We start from the raw sequence: 21,737 nt of genomic DNA, 5'->3' as shown, positions 1-21,737 counted from the left end.
AGGGTCCCCTGCCCAGGCCTGACGCCTCTGTCTGAGGCTTCAGGCCTGGGCAAGGGGCCAATCCTGCGATTGGAGGGTGATGAGGGTCAACGCCTGAGGGCTCCCAATATGTGAGAGGGGGCAGGCTGGGCTGAGGACACTCCTCCCCGCCCCCAGTGCACGAATTTCGTGCACCGGGCCCCTAGTTTTATATAATTCAAAAGAATTAAGCTTAGCAAATAAATAATTATGGGTTTATTAGAGTGACCCATATTTTTATTGTGATAAATTAGGTTCTTGGACTCAATTTTCTTCAATTTTCTTGAAAAAAAATATTCATTTGGGCTATAGAGTTTAAGATCTTACTTAATTTATCAGAGTTAGTCAGAAAATATTTTTAGATTTTATTATAAATTATGCTTGATGGTATATAGAAATTCACAGTTTATTTACACTTACAACTGTGCCTAAAACCTAATTTTTTAAATTAAAAAAAGATGGTAAACATGTGTGGAATTATTTCTTTGCTCTAATAAATATTTATTGAGAGCCAAGCATGCAATGAATTATGCTTTGCATATTTAAAGTAAGAAAGGATTCACAATTTAGCTCCAAAATGTTTTCTATCTATTTTCTCTTTTCATTCTCCTTTTTCTTTCTTTTTTCTTCAGTCTATAATATTCTAGTACTTTTTAAAAGAATAAAATTTTTTGATCTAAGAAAGTTGGCAGATATAATATACACAGAGTCTAGTTGAATATGAACATTATGGAAGTTGTTGACCATAACTTTTTATATTCCAAGTTGTTTGATAATTAAGAATAGTATATGAATACATCGTTTTAAAATGAGGACAGGTTAAAACTGAATACAGAAACTGTGTGCTGAAAGAAATAGTCCTAAAAATTTCAAAAACTCTAAATTGCATTCCTTTCAGACAACCACAAGATGGTGTCTTCCAATTTTTATAGTAATTAAGGGTTTTTATTTTGATGCAGATGTTAATGCCACAGTGATACCTTGATTTTTATTTATTCAAGCTTTTTAAATAAATACATATTTATTTTTCTAATTTTTCTAAAGTGTCAATTGACCATTTGGAAAGATACTCAAAAAGTCTTCCTTTCCTGACGTATCTGACATGTGCATTTTTTATTGATTGTCTTTTTTCCTTACTTTTTTGCTGACTTTAAAAACATTCCTAGTTAAGGTTCAGTCAGTGAGCCATCCGAGAAACTGATGTACATCTGAAGCAGTTATCAGTCCATTTCAAGCTGCATTTGTTTGCAGGTCCTGCTTCTCCCTTCTAACCGAAGAAAGCGGCCAAATATGCAAACCTATGTTTTCTCTGGTATTATTTATGATAATATATTGGTATTGTAAGCATGAATTAGAAGTAATTGTAATAATTTGAATTTTTATAAAAATATTTTATGACATAGCCATGATTTATTAATTTGCTTAAAATTACTGTTTCTTAAATATTTGAATGTGTCCTTTTAAAAAAGGTATACATAATTCTGCCTTCTTTTGATTTCCAGCAATAACAGTAATATAACATACATTTTAACTTTTTGTTTTTGTCTGATTTGTATAGAGAAATATTTTCCCATGTAACTGAAAATAGATTTGCTTATGCAAATTGTTTCCATTGAACACATTAAACACAAATCTCTGAGTTTCTTGACATAAACTAAAACTTAACAAAAATATTCATTTTTTATTACTTACATTTAAACAAAGTGTAGTGAGTATGTCTGAGAAATAAAAATAAGAATTATTGCTCAGATATTGAATTTGTAACTTATGTGTCCTGTATTGGACACATATGTTTATTCTAATTTTCTTCTAAAATGATTTATGTGGATTTTAAGAACTACTAAAATTTATATTTATCAGTATATAGTCCATTTTAGTCAATATAATTATTTTTATTATAGAACACTGGTATAACAAATCCAAGGTATCTCTAAATAATGGTATTTTTCCAGTCTCTGAAAGTTCAAAACATTTTTGAGGGCCCATAGAATGTTCTTCAGTCTATAATTGAATAACAAATGTAAAAGGCATAGAAGAACAAGTGAATGAAACAACGCAATTTTGGAATTTTAAGGATAAATTAGAATGGTTTAGTTTATACCTGGATCTGGGTGAAAGTTTATTCACAAGGGAAACATTTTTCAAAGTTGGCTGAATTTGTATTTCATGGAACCAGAAGAATGAAAACAGATTGTTCACTGATGCTTATACACAAACTGCTTTCAGAAAGTTGAAATATTAGTTCTAACAGGAACAATGTTTTTTTAAAAAAAGTCATTTATTGAATAAGATATAGGAATGCAAACACTGCTATAAATCATTGTAAAGAATTATAAAGTGCCAAATAAATTTTCAATAATGTAAAATTTATCTATAGAGCATGTTGCTATTTAGATCTTAAAAGATGTAAATAAACTGGATAAATAGTCCATTTTGTATTCTTTTATGTTATTGCCTTTCTCTGCAAGCAGATCATCTCTCAGTTTCCATTAATGACCCATATGAGGGATAAGTGGATGGCTTTTAAAAATGTTTTTACATATAAATATAAAATCACACTTTAAAATGAGATGCCAATCTTTGTTTTACCCTATAAACTACTTTATGCGGGCAAAAGGAACTTTAAGACATTTCTTCAAATGACTATAAATGATGTGTTAAAATTAAAATTGAAGCTTGACAGGTAATTAATTTTACTTATTTTTATAAACCACTTTAGAGCTTTTAATATTTTCTTGGGTATGAAGTGATCATGACAACTGTGTAAATATCCACATTGTTCAGATAAGGATAAGTATCCCAGGGGTGAAGAATATTTCCCAAGGTCAAAGATGCCTCATCTAACACTATTTATGCTATATCAGACTCACAAAATCAAGAATGAATACTTAACTACTTCTCTTAATAGTTTTCCTTTCTGAAGTTGCATTGATAAAATGTGTGGAGTTTGATTTTGATTTAGTTAAAGAGATTGAGGGCTTTTGTCATAAGCATAGTTATTTCATTTTCTTATTCTTAAGGATGAATTTTAAAATGAAAAAGACTTGGAATCATTTCTCAACTTTATGTAACCTTGGATAAAATTACTTAACTTCTCTATATGTCTTTTAAAATAAATAAATAAATAGACTATAAATATGCCATAAATAAAATGTCTTAATAATTAAGATAAGTAATTTATATAGGTGGAGTTTTTTTTGCAAGTGTCTGACAGATATTGTTGTATTTATTATTATTTACAAAACTGATACATTTAGCTTGCTGGGCCTTCAGAAAAGAGGGGCTCTCCTACAATAATATATATATTTGAAAAACTTTATCATTCTGACTACCAGCAAAAATGTGATGATTAACGTTGCTTTTTCTTAAAATGCATTTCATAGCTGTATTGACTAAAGTGGTGTTGAAACTTGTCTGAACTTCTTTATTGATTTTTCCAGCTTAAGTAGGGGACATGTACAAATATATAATGATGCTTCATTTTTCTCTGTCTCATTATATTTGCAAAAAGCATATAAATATATTTGGTAACTGTTTTTGTAGGAGTCAAGGTTTATGAGAATATTTTAATCTTTAGTTATGTTTATCATTGTAAAATAATCCAGGCAAAAGCATAGATGCTTTAGCATTTTATTAATTGGGTGTGTGTGTGGGGGGGGGACCACATATTTCTTTTTGCCCCATGATTTTTTCTCTGACTTATTATTTAGCATTCAAACCATTAAAGTTATTAAGAACAGACTCCAGGTAAAAGGCTCAGCTAAAATTCAGTTCACTGTTAATGAGGCAGACTAATATAATGAAGCATTCATAGAGTGGAAGTCAAGGGAATGGCGCTCCTCATTTAGCTTTGATAGCAGTTATGTGCATAACCTTAGATAGATAACTTGACTTCTTGAGTTTTAGTTTCTCTACCTGTAAAGTTCCAGTGATTAAGCAACACAATCATTAAGGAACCTACATGTAAAGTCTTGTCTGACTGCTGCACAGCTTATTTAAATAATATAATTTTTTCAGAAAGATGGCTGCAATAAAACTGAATATCGAGATCAAAGTTGCTATATATATATATATATATTATATAATTTTTTGACATGAATGCTTTAACTAGTCATTTTTCATCTCTCATTGCTTCACTATTGCATTTATACAGCCCTAGGTCCATTCGTTATTCTGATGTATAGCATTAGCTATTTGATATTCTTAAAAGACTGCCAATTAAAAAGTATAAGTCGAAAGCAAGAGTCACATTAAATTACATTTATTTTATTCATTTAATACACCAATATTATATAAAATATTGCATATTACATTATATATACTTTTCATCTCATTTTCAAGGTTTAGTTATTTATAATGTGAGATCATTTATGCAGAATTTTGATTTGTCTTTACTACATGTGATATGGACTTCTTGGGCAAATGGCCTACAGCATCAGAAATTAATTCGAAAAGTGTCTAAAATGGATTAGATATCTATAATCAGTAACATATAATTTATATATATGTATTTTAATATATTTTATTGATTTCAGAGCAGAAGGGAGAGGGAGAGAGATATAGAAACTTCAAAGATGAGAGATAATCATTGATCAGCTGCCTCCTGCATGTCCCCCACTGGGGATCACCTGGCAACCCTGGCACATGCCCTGACCTGGAATTGAACAGTGACCCCCTGGTCCATAGGTCAATGCTCAACCACTGAGCCAAGCTGACCGGTCATTAACATATAATTTAAACAACAAAGACAAAACCAGTTTGGTTGATATATGCTAGTTTATTCAAACACTGAGCTGCACAGTCTAAAAGCAGCAGCTTGAAGATGTCTTGATAGAGCTTTAAGTAGGAACTGTATGCAAAAATGGGTAATGTTTTTCTAAATTAAAATACCGTGTAGTTAATTTTAAACTATCAAAATGTAGAATAGTAAGACATATAATAGAGTTTCTGTCTTAAAAATATAAATATAGACTTGACAGTAGTTTACAATATTTTATGGTTATTTCTAATTTGGGTGATTAGTGACTACATATATTCAACATGAAAGTGATGAATTTAAGTTTAAAAAATCAAACTGGTTGCTTTCCATTAGTGGTTGTTTTTCAAAAAGACATTCCTAAATATAAAGATCTTAGCTTAAAAAAATGTAGTTTAGGTCAATGTTCAGTGTGGGGCATATTTACAATTACATTTCTAATATTTAAACAATGATGCGCTTCTCTAAGTGCTGTCACATCTGTTATCATATAAGCATATCTATGAATTATATGGTTAAGTTATTAAGAATAAATTATTCTATAACACCAATAATGACATTATTTAGAACAGTTATCTGCAGACTGTTGTCTTATTATACCCAAAATAAAACTAGATAGCTTTCAAAACAAGAAATGCAAATATAGTCAAATCAAGACTTTTAAGGTTTCCAGACCTTCGTTGTTTTAAGAACGAGAGATGTGTAAATACAGGTTGCCTCATTAATTACAATGAATTTTATAATGACTTTTACTAATTTAATTGCGATTACCTGCTAACAGCTCAAAGATGTAAATTTTCATTTTCAGGAATCTTCTATTTGGTTAGTGCCACCCTACCATCCAGACACTGTTTAGTAAATTTTGAAACTTACTAAAAGAGGTTTTTAATAATGGTTAGTATCCTTGTGCCTTCTTTTTTCTTTTTGTAGTCTGTTATATTAATGTGGAGAAACATTTTTGTTGTTGTTTTCACCCTAAGAATGTTACTTATTTACTGACACAATTTATGTGTTTCCATCCCTAAGAAGTGATTTGGAAAGCAAAATAGTTTTCTTTCTCATCCTCTCCACCCCCCTTATGCTTTCTTCTTCCCTTTCTCCTGCTTCCTCTGCTTCTGTTTTTTCTCCTTTTCTCCTTCTTCCTTCTTGTTTACTATAACCCAAGTGCTCGTGGGTTTTTTAAAACCTATTTCATAGTTTAATAACAATACATTTAATAAAAATACATTTAAAAGTTCCAATTATTATATGAAGTAGAAAAGACAATTTGTCTCTATTAAATGACATTGGAACTCTAAAAATCAGAAACAGTAATTTTTTTGAGCATACAGCACAAGGAAATAAATATATGTCACAATCATCTCTACAATCTCAACTTTAGATTTTTATATAAATCAAGATATGGAATTTGTATTCTAAAGCTTTAAAAAAAAGATAATTATATGTGTTTGCCCTAGTTCCACAAGTAAACAGTACTTTATGATATTATTTAATTCACTATATTGTTTCCAAAGTCTTGCTTAAATGTAAAGGTTTTTATAGTTTTTGTGAAAGATTAGAAATAGTCTATCAGTGAGAAGAACACCTATTGTATTACGTGACTTTATTAGTAACCTAAGATAAAACTATTTTTACATATAGTTACATTAATACATTTTAAAAAGTGCTGGCAAAATTCAGCTGATTAACAGAAAAATTCATAAAACTGGTAAAATAACATATAATCTAGTCTATTGATTGATTGATTAAAATTTTTTACTTTCTGACGACTTTGTAAATAGGTAAAGCCTAAAAATGGTCATGGTCAAGTTACAAGTTTACAATTTTCAGAGTTTCTAAATTTGTAACTATAGTTTACTTAAGGTAATTTTAGATGATATATGATGAAATTTTCTTTTATCTTTTAAATTATAAAAGATAAAAGGCTCTAACTTTGGGGCCAGGCTTTTTACCTACATTTTATATTATTTAACATCATAAATTTTATATTACATAAAATTTATTTTAAATAACTTTATGTCTTTATTTGTGGTCTGACATTACATATAGGGTGCTAATACATTTTATTTCTTAACTTACTAGAAAAATATGTGAAATTCCATGGTTGAATGAGTGTTTACATTTATAAGATTTTTTTTCTAAGAAAATAAGTTGTTGAGATCACTCTCTTTGTATGGACAAAAATTAATTAATATATCTTCTCTCTATATTTTTGAAACTAATGTAATCAAACTGCCTAAAAGCCAAGTTTGCCAAGAAGAGGGTGTTATCAATTATGTAACATTCAGTACATTTATTACTTTCAAATGAAGCCTTATTTTAAACAATTCAAAGTTATTCACCCCCTATAGTATTTTTAAGTGTCATTGGCATTAAGTTCTGACCTTGTTATACTATCTAATCAATTCTTCTGTTAAATGTTTCAACAGAGAACCAAGATTAAGTTACCTCAAGACTTTGTATTTCTTCCCCTTTTGGAGTCAGATTTTTCCATTTCTACAGTGTTGTCATCATCACCATCTTCATCATCATTGTCATCATGTTCTTAATAAGTACATCTAATAGTAGGTATAAAGCAACAAGAAACACTATGTCCATATAATGGCTGTCAGATGCCCTAAATCTTTTAATAGAAATATAATTTATGGATTTCAGAAGTGCATAATTTAACTTGATAAAAGAGCATGTCAGTAACTCAGTTAGTGGGGAATTCATGTTTAGCAACATCATCCATTGTGAATACTAATAAATTGATACTTTTACTAATTTAATGCTATTCAACAAATACCAAAATTTTACCTGATTAAATAGCTTATATACATTACGTTTCACTAAGCTTCTAAAAAAATTTTAAGCAATTTAATTAGAAACATTAGTTAAATAAGAAAGCGTTAGGATCATATGCAGCTATTCTTAATTCAGCCAACGTTTAAAGAACATGTGTGTACAATCAGTACCATAAGAACTTGGTCTCTCTTCTCTTTACCATTCACTGAGAGGGATACAGAGAAGGCTTAGAGGCCAGATGGGAAAACATTATAATGAGTTAAAAATAGTAAAGGGACAAAACTAAATTGAGTGAAAATAATGACCCTGGTCAATTGGAAAATGATTCCCTGATAAGTGAAAATTTGAGTAAAGGATAAAATCGGATTGATGAGAAGGATGAAAGAACATGGCAAGGTACCAGAGCAAAGAGGAAAGGAGGAAAACTTTGAAGTCCAAGCAGAGAGGTTGTGTGTAGAGAAAAAAGAAATGGGGGAGGGAGCAGAAAGAAGGAAAGCTGAATCACAGACTTCATGATGCTAAAAATAGGATCTTTGGATTCTACCTGATCCTTGGACGAGAAGATGCTATTAATAACTGAGGTTTGAAAAATAGATTATTCTAGTAATGGTGAGCTTTGGGGAAGGAATCGGCTAAGGAGCTGGAAAGACTACTAAGGAAGCTAATCAGGAACCCATAAAAGAAAAGTGAGGATATAGACAGGAATGGACAAGAAGGTACCAGAATCAAAAGTTACAAAATTGGTTACCAGGATACCTTGCTGGAGTCTCCATTGTAAGCTGCAGAAAGTGATTTCCTCTCTCTGAATCAATTTTCTCTGTTAGATAGAGGCCTACTTTAATGAAAACATTAGTTTGTCACAAAAGATTATGTGTGCAAAATATTTTAAACCTAAGAAACATATGTAGTATTAAATATTTTTATTCTCTATTCTTTTGGAATTAGCCTAAGTTGATAAACAGCAAAGAAACAAAACAAGTAAAAAACAAACAAACAAGTCATCATATGCATATTTGATTAGGCTTGTTTCGTTATGTTTTCATATCACTTTCTGGAATTGTGTTAAATTTTCATACTTGTTCACATTTTTTATTGTTTTCCACATTTTTTAGTTTTCACACAGAAAGAACCCCAGTCTCAGTCCATCTGAATTTCATCTACAATATATAACTGGTTTATGAATCTTATTTATATGTAGCTTACATGTGTATCTCAATTAGATGGGGAAGGAGACTAATAAAATTTTGTTGCACAGATATGAGTTTGTAATAGGAATTTTGAGGAGCTTGTGATAATGAGCCCCATATATACTATTTTTATAGCAAATCTATTGCTAATGGGGTGAGAATTTAAAAATATTTATAGGGTCACTTTTTTCTGCATGGGATAAATTATTTATCGACTCTCAGTTGTCAAGCTGATGATGACAAAAAAAAGTAAATATATTTTCATGGATTGTTAATGTGCTATGATTTGTTATTTCATATATTTGTTTGTAATCATCATCAATAGTTTTATAGGCCTAATCCCAAAAATGTATAATGAATACCAGAAGTTATTTTCCATTTTTTTATGTCTTTGTCAGTGTTATATTTTTGTTCTGTTTTGAGATGCACAATGAAAAATCTATGTTTAAAGAAAATTTTCATTATCTCATGTTGTGATCTAAAAAGTAGTACATTTCTTCTATTTTTAAATATCAAGAATGGATTTCTGGTTATTAATTTGTGTATATGTATTTATATTTAAATTTTAAGGTGGATATCTATATATATATCAATATAGATATATCTATATAGATATATTTTTATCCTAATTAATTTTACATCTATAAAGCTTTACATCTGCTTTATATGCATTCCAGTTGGTAGTTCCTTTCACTATCAGGTGGAGATTTTCTTTAAACTAGTCCACTTTTATAAAATATTATTAATTATCATGTGTTGTCTATTAAAAGTGTGGCAATTGTTCTAACCTTTATATTGAACTATTTCAAACCTCCAAGGCAGGTTATGTTGAAAGTCTGTTGAGAATTATTTTAGTTTGTCTCTGGACAGTGACAGTTTGTCGGTTTGGTAATACTTCATTTTCTGTGTTGTTCCGTAGAGGTCCTTCTGTAGCGCCATGGTAGAAGAGCTGAGGATGTCCCTGAAGTGCCAGCGACGGTTAAAACACAAGCCACAGGCCCCCGTTATTGTGAAAACAGAAGAAGTCATCAACATGCACACATTTAACGACAGAAGGTTGCCAGGTAAAGAAACCATGGCATAAAGCTGGGAGGCCAAACACCCAAGCACAAACTGTCGTCTTTTTTCCAAACAATTTAGCGAGAATGTTTCCTGTGGAAATATGCAACCTGTGCAAAATAAAAATGAGTTACCTCATGCCGCTGTGTCTACGAACTAGAGACTCTGTGATCTAAGCAGTTGCAATGATCAGACTTGATTTACAAGCATCATGGACCGACCAAGTTACACGGGGTTATACTGTTTATCATGGGTTCCTCCCTTCTTCTGAGTGAATGTTACACGCGCATTTTGTGACTGGTTCCAAATGCAGTCCAGTAGGAAATTACAGGTTCTTTTTGAAGCCCAACTGTTGCCAGGAGATGGAATGTCAATGCCCCAAAGGTAACCAGTAAAACTGTCAATAAAAATACTTGGAATCAGAAAAAGAAAAAAAACCCACAACAACAACCTGTAGCATTACAAGAAACAGTATGGTCTTCTGAACATTCAGATAGAGGTGGTGATGTTATTAGCCCCCAACAACTCAGTACAATGATCATCTGAATAGACAATATGTGTTTATAGGATGTGTGAAAAAAATGTAACACAAATCAAATCTGAATTTCATGGCAAGTGGAATATAAAACATATCTTCATCAGTGTTTTTCTTTCTTTTTTAACAGTCTGTGTCACTGATTGAGATAGAAATGTCAATTACCAAGGCAATAATGTTTTTCCTTAAAGTCACCTGCAGGTGATTTAACATGTAACTCTACCGGATCCCTATCTATCTACCTATCCCCACCCCACCCAACTTCACACCAAGAATAAAAAGCAACAGTTGGTTCAGAGATTCTGAATTGAAAAGAATAATATTTTGCAATCTTTGTCTTACGTTATAAAAGAGGGCTGGGTATTGATAGTTATGTGGAAGATGAAGCTTCCATTTTAACATTCAGATATTTCATCCAAACCCTAGTTTCTGCTATAAATGAACTTGATGGAGCCTGGGCAGACCTCGGTGAAAGGAAAAAGGGGACTGGTCATCTGTAGAAAAGTATATGCGGAGAACTTTGAAGTGGACTGCATTTATCAATACAGTCACAGTGTTAAATGAACAAAATTCTTGAGCAGTTTTTTTTTCCAAAAAATGTTCAGGTTTATTTGTGGAAATGCAAGATTTCTATGAAAATAGTTTTTGTATGGAAATTTTTGTAATACTTTTTATCAACAAAATAAGAACACGTGTTCCTGTCAGGGGTGTGATGTCAAGCATGAATGGTAGTGCGTGTGCACCACCAACGTTTGGTGAAAACTATTTTTATCAAGAAAAAAGGAATCATAGAAGAGAAATATTTTCAAGTTAGATAATATAAAAGTTAGGTGCACTACCACCACTGCTTCCCATGCCACACCCCTGGTTCCATGAGGCTGATGACATATTGTAATGAACAATTGTGTGTAAAATGGTAAAAGACACAGACTTCTTGACAACATTGTGATAACAGTTGAGTGCACACAGTTTGCTGTTTGAATCCAATGCACAAAATTTAAAAAAAATCATTAAAATTATGTCCATTTTACGTTCAGCTTTGACTTTCATTTTTCTTTTGTACATATAAATGAATGCACAGTATCTTCATTGCATTGAGAGAAGTACACTTCCTGAATCTTTCTAGGTCTTCAAGGATGGCCGCATCCCAACTACCTGGAGGAAAGAAGAGAAAAGGTTGGATGATGAGATTTAGGATGTAATTGTTAGGCTTAGGATAGTATTTAAATGAGAAAAATAGAAGTTCTAGAGGCAACAGTAATTCACCTTACCTCCTTTATGAATGGTTAGTTACTATGTTAATAGGTTAGGTGGGGCTATAGTATGATCACTGATATTATATTTGAAGTTGTACTGATGTCCAATTTAAGACCTCCTTGTGCATTGATAAATCAATATAGTTCAGCAAAGGGAGAGGACATGATAGGCTCAATTTCAACAATTAGTAACAATGTGTGTGTGGTTTAGATGTTATCATCTTAACAAAGCTCTTATATTTAAATCACAAGTTATAACATGGTTTACTAAAATATCCACTATAACTAGAGCACCTGACCAAAAGAAAATTCTGCGATGTATTTTTTAAACTCAAAAAAAAAATGCAAAACCAAATTGCTAATATCTAAATAAATTAGAAATTAAATGCCTAAGCGTTTTCAAAATTTCTAGTGTTAGGGGCATTTTAAATTAAAATTTATATTTTGATAATAATTTTCCCCAAAATTTAGTTTTAGAGAGTTACACAATTCACTGTTAAAAATCTTGTATTTTTAGTGGTAAATAACATACAATAAAATTTCATAAAAGTGTTCAGATTTTGGAGAATATTAAGCTTTTTACCAATCAGATACTAATCAGGTTTTAAAGCACTTTTTAGTTTTAGTTATTTATTATATTGAACAATTTTAATGTCAGGAAATGACAATTATTTTTAAGTAGGAAATAATTAGATTTTTGGTAAAATTTGGCAATCATTGGAAGCATTAAATTTGAAAAATTGAAAAGTTTAATAAACCTGCTATATTTTAACTATAAAGATAATTTTAAATATATAAACAATGTGTAATATTTAATTTTATCCATTTCCTAAAAGGTTTCTATATTATTGCCAAAACAGATATTTACCTACTCACTAGTGATTATACATACATGAAATACTATTCTTAATAAAATCTAGATTACTTTAAAAATAATTTCAATCAATGGAAAAAAAGTCTCCTCTCTCTAGGAAGATAGTATATTAGAGTAAACATTACTCTGTAGTGTAACACTCAAATTATAAGAAAGAAAGGAGAGAACAATTGTTCTAGTCAACAATATAACCTGATGACTCCAGGTAATCAGTGGGTAATCATATCCCACAAATAACTCTAATTAGAATGGAACACTAGAGAGATATATTCACATATACCCAAACTAGAAAACCCTAACCAGCTAAGTGACCCTAACAGCTATGAGAATATCTAGGGGAGATATTCACATATTTACAACTAAATTACTGTGACCAGTATGGGAATAAATTACTAAATTACTAATTACTAAAGGGATATATTCTATTTTACAAATATAAAAAATTCATAGGTATAATTTATTAGTTATATCTCAAATATTTTGAACATCATATTTTAAAAATAAGTTTTTTATAATTGAATGAATTTATGTGCTAAACACTAATGATTTATATGTATTTCTTCAGTTTAACAACACTTTTATTCTGCTGTCATAAAAAATTATTAGTTTTTCTGGGTATAGAATGCTATGTTGAAAATCATTTTCTTAGATAATTTTAAAGATTTGCTCTCATATTTCCAACCTTTTGTGGATAAACCTAAAGTAATTCAGATCCCTGATTCTTTTTATGAAAGTTTTTCTTGTGTTATTATTTTTTTCTTTTTCTTAGATTTGTTTGATCTATTTTTTTTCCCAGCATCCTGAAACAACCCAATGATAAGCATTGATCTACTTTCATCCATTGTGCTGGGTACTTGCTGAGTTTTTAAATTTGGCTAATGCTGTCCTTCAATTTGGAGTAAATTTTCTAAACTATTTCTTTGATGATTTTCTTTTCTCTATGTATTCTAAAAGCTACTCTTAGCATTGGAGGTTCTGAACTGTTGAATCTAAATTTATTAACCTTTGTTTCCCTATTTCTCATTTATGTAATTTTTATCTTTCAGATATTATACTGAATTTTCCATTTCTACTGATTGTTTACATTTCTATGAGATCTAGTTTTATAGCTACAATATCTTCGCTTACATTCCTAAAGTCATCCTATCTAATAAAGAGGGAATATGCTAATTGACCCTCACACCATTGCAAAGTTGGAGGCACCCACAGCCATTAAGGAGGGAAAATGCTAATTGACTGCCCACCCTCAAAGATGGTGGCACCCATAGCCAATAAGGAGGGAATATGCTAATTGACTTCCACACCTTCAAAGATAGCAGCACCCACAGCCACAAGATGGTGGCGCCCAGTCCCCTCCACCCTGCTGGAGTGGTAGGCATGCAGCAAGGCCATGTATCTGCCTCCGGAGTCCCCCACTCCCCTCAGCCCCCCACACTGACCAGGGCTGGCCCAGGCACAGGTAACAAGGGCCAGCTGAGGCTTGTGCTGCCAGCAGTGGCAGCAGCAGAGGTGTGATGGGGCGTCACCTTCCCCTGATTGCCAGGTCACCTCCTGCCCCTGAGGACTTCTGGACTGTGAGAGGGCACAGGCCAGGCTGAGGGGCCCCTCCTCCAGTGCATGAATTTTCATGCACCAGGCCTCTAGTTAATAATAATCTTATAACTTTCTTTTCTTTCTTAAACGACCTCAATTTCCTCCCAATTGCAATTTTTTGTTTGCTTGTTTATATTTTTATCTTTCATATTAGAGATTTTCTTCATATGTTCATTAATTATTAGCATCCTGTTAATGAATAAAAAAGGGGGATGAAAATCTGATTTGAAATCTGTATGTACACAGCAGAGTAGGGGGAGACTATCTAATATGAGGTTTATTATAGATTTATCTAGATGGGCTATTTGTTGATGAATTCCTTCAAAATATCCTCATCTTTGGATTTTTTCTCTTGGGCCTTTTGTATTCTCCTGATATATACTTTTAAATTTCTCGCCTGTCGATTAAGGCCCTGATTGCCAATGTTGTGGTAATCATAGGTTAAGAGATCTTGAGATCAGTGCAATCTGCATTCAGAATAACTAAGGTCACTTAATTACCCTGTTTTAAGTTTAGTACTTAGTCTTTCATTGGACCTGGCATCCTCTAGTCTGGAGTTTTTGTTTTGTTTTGTTTCTTTTTTTGAGAATTCTTTCCTATCATTCTGCTGAGTTGGTGCAGACCAGGCTCCCAGATGTAAGGAAGAGGAAGGAGAACATAGGGAGTGACTGTTTTCGAACTCTGTGTAATAAGTGCTCCTAGTATTTTTCATCCTGCACTGCTAATTGTGAATGTACATGGCTCAGCTGGTTCCTGTCCCTTTGAGGATTTTGTGATATAAATAATCTGGTTAGTTCTCAGCTTTTCACACTGTCCAGTAGGGATTCTGTTTTTTTCCAGTCTGGTTAATTAACTATCATTTGTTCATATAATTTCTCCTAACAGAAATTTTGTTGAAATTTTCACCTCTCTTGTTTGCCTTATACTTGGCATTTTATACCTTAAAAAAAAAAGCACTCTACTGTAATTTTAATTGAGTAGGAAGCAAATTTGATACATGCATTTTATTCTTACTCTTATCTGGAACAAGAACACTTTCTTTAAAGAAAATGTACTGAAAGCAAATAAAACTAAAACTACGATGGTTCAAATAAAGTGGAGACAGAACAGACCTTGCTCTTGTAATTTCTAAGAATTTAATATTGCCAAATTTTTCTTCTTACCAAATAATTTTTCTAACTCTATATGTCAAGGGTATCCTTTCACATTAAAAATTAATTTCACAAAATGGGACCCAAGAATATCTCTGAAAAGAGGAATATTTCTATTTTAGTATCTGTCAAATAATACTCAATTTGGAAGCCAAGTAATTTATACCCTAAGGCAGTGGTTCTCAACCTTCCTAATGCCGCGACCCTTTAATACAGTTCCTCATGTTGTGGTGACCCCCAATTTCATTGTACAAATTGAACATAATTAAAGCATAGTGATTAATCACAAAAACAATATGTAATTATATATGTGTTTTCCAATGGTCTTAGGTGACCCCTGTGAAAGGGTCGTTCGACCCCCAAAGGGGTCACAACCCACAGGTTGAAAACCGCTGCCCTAAGGGGTAAGCTCTAGTTCAAAACATTCCAATTTCTATTTTATGAAGCTCACAAAGAATGTGTTCTAGTATAGACAAGGAACATTTTCTTAGAGGACTATGATGAACTGGAAGATTTTAAGAATCCTCTTTAATGTATTGCCTTACATTTTACCTTCATTTTACATTTATTATAAATGTAATTTTTAAAAAATAAACAAATGTATCTCTACCTTTTTACAGGGATATATTCGCTGTTTTCCTACATTTCCACTAGAGATTTCTATAATAGGATATTTCAAAAATATAATACTCTCAATTGCCTTAGTTAACCCTAAGGTCAATCTGTAGATTTAAATATCTAACAGTCATAAATACAATGAACAATTTAAATTTATATACTCCAATCACCTTAGTCAAAATTCATAAGTTAAATGGGGAAATAAAGAACATACCACACATATGTTCCTTCTATAATATTTTAAAGTATTTTTTAGCATTACCTTTATATCTCAGCTTCTACCCTAATGTTTTCATATGGTTCAGGATAGCTGCTATAACTCCAGCTATCGTGTTCACATCTTTTCTGCCAACACGAAGGACAAAAGGAAAGAAAAAAAGGTAGGATAGGAAATATAGACCTTACTTTGGAGAGCCATATGTCAGAAAGAAGACAGGGGTTCTATTACTATGGGAAATGTATAAACAGATATCAAGAAACAAATTGCAATTTCTGTCATGCTGGTATTTTTCTGTCTCTCACCCAACACACTAAATCCTACCTTGTTCTGTTCCCCTATTTTTATTCTTTTAAATTGAAGTACAGTTAAGATGCATTATATTTCAGATGTATAACATATTGATTGTACATTTATATTCCTTACATTGTGATCACGATAAATGTAGTAACCATCTGTAACCATACAAAATTATTATGATAATATTGCCTATTTTCCCTATGTTTTATATCACATCCCCATGACTTATTTTTTTTTTTATAACTGGAGGTTTATACCTCTATTGCTCTTCACCATTTTCACTCCCCACCCTCCTCCCCCGACTCCTCTCCCCCCTGGCAACCATCCATTTGTTCTCTGAATCTATGAGTCTATTTGTTAACTCCCTACATTGCTCATTTATCACTCATGCGCCATCTACCACTAACATTTTCTCTTTTTTTAAACAGATTCTTTCATATCTTACTGATTTCTCTTATCTATTTTCCTAATGGAAACCTGGATTTTCCTTTATGACACTGTCTTGAAACAACAAAAGTAGAAACAGTTGACAATTTACTAGTATTTGCTCTGCAGAACACCTTTATTTCATTATAGATAAAGATACATATTATTAAACCACCATTTGGATTTCCTATATATTCTTTCTCATTCTTTAAACACTTGGGCACCTTGATTAGAATTGGCCTGTTACTCTGTGCCCTGCCATCTTTAATTAAGCTTGCACCCATTTGTTCATATATATAAAAAATCTGTGAACCTACATTATGAACCATGCTTTGTGCTAGATACTGGGTACGCAAAAGGAGACATTGCTTGCTGTGATAGTTAAGAGTCTAGAAGAGGTGGCTACCTTGATCAAATTTGCTAAACACATGCATACAAACTGAAAAGTGCCGTCCTGAAAAGCACTCCTTTTTGTTATAGTCTGATGACTGATGAGACTTTACTCACGAGATCTCAAGCAGTACAGTCTCATGGTTGAAAATATAGAAATTTGATTATATTCATAAAATATGCGCAGGGAAACATTTACTAGTATAATGAGACAGGCGGGCCTTGTTTCTCTGTGCTTTGCTGTCTTGCGCTTCGCAGATACATGTTTACAAACTGAAGTTCTGTGGCAACCCTGCGTTGAGCAAGTCAGTCAGTATCATTTCTCCAATAGCACTTGCTCACTTCCTGTTTCTGAGTCACATTTTGGTAACTGAAATCTTTCAAACTTTTTTTAAATTATATTTTATGGTGATCTGTGAACAAGGATCTTTGCTATTACTGTTGTCATTGTTTCTGGTTTCTACAAACTGCTCCCGTACAAGACAGTAAACTTAATAAAGGTTCTGACTCCTCCAATGACCAGCCACTCCCCTCTGTCTCTCCCTCTCCTCAGGCTTCCCTATGCTCTGAGACAAATGATATTAAAATGGGGCCAATTAATAACCCTATAATGGCCTCTAAGTGTTCAAGTGAAAGCTCTTGACACAGCTCTTACTTTGAATAAGCCTAGATATGATTAAGCTTAGTGAGGAAGGCATGTTGAAACCTGAGCTAGACTGACAGCTAGGCCTCTAGCACCAAACAGTTAGCCAAGTTCATGAAGGAAATTAAAAGTGCTACGCCAGTGAACACATGAATGATAGAAAGCGAACAGCCTATTGATGATTAGAGAAAGTTTTAGTGGTCTGGACTGAAAATCAAATGAGCCACAAAATTCCTTTCAGCCAAAACCTAATCTAGAACAAGGCCCTACCTCCCCCTCAATTCCACAAAGGCTGAGAGAGGTGAGGAAGCTGAAGAAGAGTTGGAATATAGCAGAGGTTGGAGCATGAGGTTTAAGAAAAGAAACAGTTTCCGTAACATAAAAATGCAAGGCGAAGCAGCAAGTGCTGATGGAGAAGCTGCAGCAAGTTATCCAGATCTGGCTAATGTAACTAATGAAGTGGCTGCACCAAGCAATCGATTTTCACTGTAGACGAAACAGCTTTTTATTGGAAGAAGATGCCAACTAGGACTTCCATAGCTGAAAAGAAGTCAATGCCTGGCCTCAAAGCTTCAGAGGACAGGCCGCCTCTCCTGTTAACGCTAATGTTTTGGGTGAAATTAACTTGAAGCCAAAGCTCATTTACCATTCTGGAAATTCCAGGGCCCTCAAACATTATGCCAAACCTACTCTGCCTGTGCTCTATAAATGGTGAGACACAGCCTGGGTGACAGCACATCTGTTTACAACATGATTTACTGAGTATTTTAAATCCACTGTTGAGACCTACTGCTCAGAAAAAAAAGATTCCTTTCAAACTATGGTTGCTCATTGACAATGTTCCTGGTCACCCAAGAGCGCTGAAAAAGATGTACAACAATATTAATGTTGTTTTCATGCCTGAAAATACAACATCCGTTCTGCAGCCCATGGGTCAAAGCTTAAATTTGACTTTCAAGTCTTATTATTTAAGAAATAAATTTCATAAGGCTATCGCTGCCCAAGATTCCTCTGATGGATCTGGGCAAGGTAAATTGAAAACTATCTGGAAAGGATTCACCATTGACAACATTCGTAATTCATGGGAAGAGGTCAGGAAATCAATATTAGCAGGAGTTTGGAAGAAGTGGCTTCCAAACCTCATGGATGACTTCGGGGGATTCCAGACTTCAGTGGAGGAAGTAACTGCAGTCTTGGAAAAAGTGTGGAAATGTGTGATGGAAATAGGGAACCAGAATTAGAAGTGGAGCATGAAGACGTGACCAAAATGCTACAGCTCATGGTAAAACTTTTACAGAAGAGGAATTGCTTCTTCGGTGTTTTCTTGAGTTGAAATATACACCATGAAGATGCTGTGAAGATTATTGAAATGACAAAAAAAGAAAAAAAGAAATGTTAGAATACTAGGTAAACTAGTTGATCAATGGCAGGATTTGATCATTTTGAGGGAGGTTTTACTGTGGGTAAAGTGCTATCAATCAGTATCTCATGCTACAGAGAAAGTGTGCATGAAAGAAATAGTCAGTTGGTGCAGCAAACTTCATTGTCTTATTTTAAGTAATTTCACAGCTACTGCAATCTTTAACCACCGCCACCCAGTACCATCTTCATCTAGCCATAAAAAGCCATCAAGCCATCAGCAGCAGCAAAAGAATTACAACTCCCTTAAGGCTCTGATAATGGTTAGCATTTTTAGAAGTAAAGTATTTTTAAATTAAACTATGTACATAAGCTTTTTAGACATAATGTTATTGCATACTTAATAGACTGTAGAGTATAAATAAACATAACTCTTATATGCACTGGGAAGTCAAAAATTTTGTGACTCATTTTATTGCAATATTCACTGTATTGCAGTGATCGGAACCAAACCCACATTATCTTCGAAGTATGCCTATATTATTGTTTGTGTCTTCCTTCCAGGAACACACAACTTCTGTTAGCTTCAGCTCTTGGCACAGGGTAGGATTCTTTTGGGTTTTGAGAATATAAACTGAGATGCAAACTGAGATGTGTTGGTTCATTACTGCCATCCTATTATTTAAAGTAGCAAATTTCCCATTATATGCAAATATGACACCATAACCATACCCAAGTTCTTCTTTTACCTGTACTATTCCAATTTGTGTTAATTTTTTTCCTCTTTGTCTTCACAAAAGTATAAGAAAAGATACCATCCATGCTCCATTTTTAATTTTTTGCTTTTTTTTTCATGGTAGAAGTAAGCAATGACCTAACAATGGACTCTGGAACACTGAGAGCATGCTGGTTGAATAGAGGCTATAGAGGGGATAAATGATGATGGGAAAAAAATAAAATAAATAAAATGAATTGGGGTCAAGTAGCCAAATCTCAGATATTTAGCTCTTGTTTAAAAGTTTACTAAAAACAAATGCACTTGAGTCTCTGTCACACAGTGATGGGAAGTAAAGGAATAGCATTTCATGAGAGTTTATGACAAAGGAACCTTATTTAAACTAAAGGATTGGAGTAAATTTCCCTGAGGAAGCGATGATTGCACTGAAATATGAATGCTGAGAAGCAGAAAGGAGAGAAATTTTCACAAGACTGTGTTATAGGAGGGAGCATGGTGTGTATCGGAGGAACTGACAGTTAGTGTTGATGGAGCACAAAAAGGCATAGAGATATATAACGGAGATGCCTTCACAATAGTAGCTCAGAGCCAGATCTTAGCAAGGAAGTGCAAGTGACCTTAATGATTTGATATTTATCCAAAAAGGAAAGGCAAACCATTTAAATCTCTTAAGCAGAAGCAAGATTGTTAGATAAGATCTGCTTTTGTAAGACTACTCAGGCTTCAGTCTGGAGCATGATTTAAATAAGCACCAGAGTGGATGTAGAGAGGTTAGTGAAGAGGCCAACTCTGTAAGTAACCTGGGTAACATAGTATATTAGTTTAGATTAAACTCCATCAGTAGCAGTGAAAATGAAGAGAAAGAGACATTTTCAAAATGTTTTTAGTAGGCAAAAATTTTCATAATTTTGTGGTGAATTCAATAATAAATATACAGATTACTAACTATTGTTATGCCATAACTTATAATTAGTACTTTATTATAAGTTATGGCATAATCTCTGAGAAACCCTATGAAGCCAGGGCTAATATTATCCCTATTTTATAAGCAAGGAAACTATTGAGAACATAACTTGAGTAAATTTTTAAAGCCTTACAGGTATCAAAGTTAGGTAGATTAATTCCAATGTTCTTGGACACTATATTTGGTCATAGTCACAAACAACAATATCTCAGTGGCTTATCAAAGTGAAAGCTTATTTCTTAGTCATCAAAATGTTGTTATGGGTTTTTTTAAATGTCTCTTTAAGGGTCTTGAATTGCCTCCCGCTTTAGGTACCCTTGTGAGACCTTCTCCTGTGTCACATTCAGGGACCTCTGACAGGAGCTAGGCACATGTTCCTGATCCACTGCCAGGGGCTACAAGTCAGGGGGTTGCAGGCTGGAAGGAAACAAAAACTGGTTTTGTGCAAAGTAGGAGTGCTATGCAAATCTGGGGGGGGCGGTAGTGTATGGCACCCACAACTGATGTCATCAATTCAAATAGAACATAGAAGGAAGTGGAAGAAAGTTTTAGAATTATGAGAAAGTTAATGCATTTAGTTGTTATTTTTTAGTTGATTGGCTGCCTCCTGCATGCCCCACACTGGGGATTGAGCCTGCAACCGGGGTATATGCCCTGACCGGGAATCAATTGGTGACCTCCTCGCTCATCAGTGGACACTCAGTCACTGAGCCATGCCAGCTGGGCAGTGCATTTGGTTTTGGTTTTGACACAGCTGGAGATATCTGTGAAACATCCAAGTGGACATTTCTTTTGAAGCAGTTGATTATACATGCCTGAGTTAGAATTCGACTCTGGAGTACACTCACCATAGAAATGTTCATTGAAA

General features: G+C 33.1%; 1 protein-coding gene and 1 pseudogene across 6 annotated transcripts in view; both read left to right on the top strand.

Annotated features, from left to right (window-relative positions):
* Positions 1-11,378, top strand: part of GRIK2 (glutamate ionotropic receptor kainate type subunit 2) — a 562,276-nt gene extending 550,898 nt beyond the window's left edge. For 2 of the 6 annotated variants that reach the window (XM_006777220.2, XM_015572742.1), the window contains one exon: positions 9,668-11,378. In XM_006777220.2, the coding sequence (XP_006777283.1) occupies positions 9,668-9,832 (165 nt within the window). In that variant the 3' untranslated portion in view covers positions 9,833-11,378. Of the gene's footprint in view, positions 1-5,582; positions 5,669-7,203; positions 7,343-9,667 lie in introns of those variants that run through there. The other 4 variants (XM_015572743.1, XM_006777222.2, XM_015572744.1 and 1 more) reach the window with 4 other exon arrangements.
* A 5,039-nt stretch (positions 11,379-16,417) lies between these two features.
* On the top strand, positions 16,418-21,453 carry LOC107185212 (annotated as a pseudogene).
* The last annotated feature ends 284 nt before the right edge of the window (positions 21,454-21,737 follow it).

Source organism: Myotis davidii, unplaced genomic scaffold (assembly GCF_000327345.1).
Source record: "Myotis davidii unplaced genomic scaffold, ASM32734v1 scaffold68, whole genome shotgun sequence".
NCBI lineage: Eukaryota > Metazoa > Chordata > Mammalia > Chiroptera > Vespertilionidae > Myotis > Myotis davidii.
The sequence above is the reverse complement of the archived record's forward strand: the minus strand, read 5'-3'. Positions and strand labels throughout refer to the sequence as shown.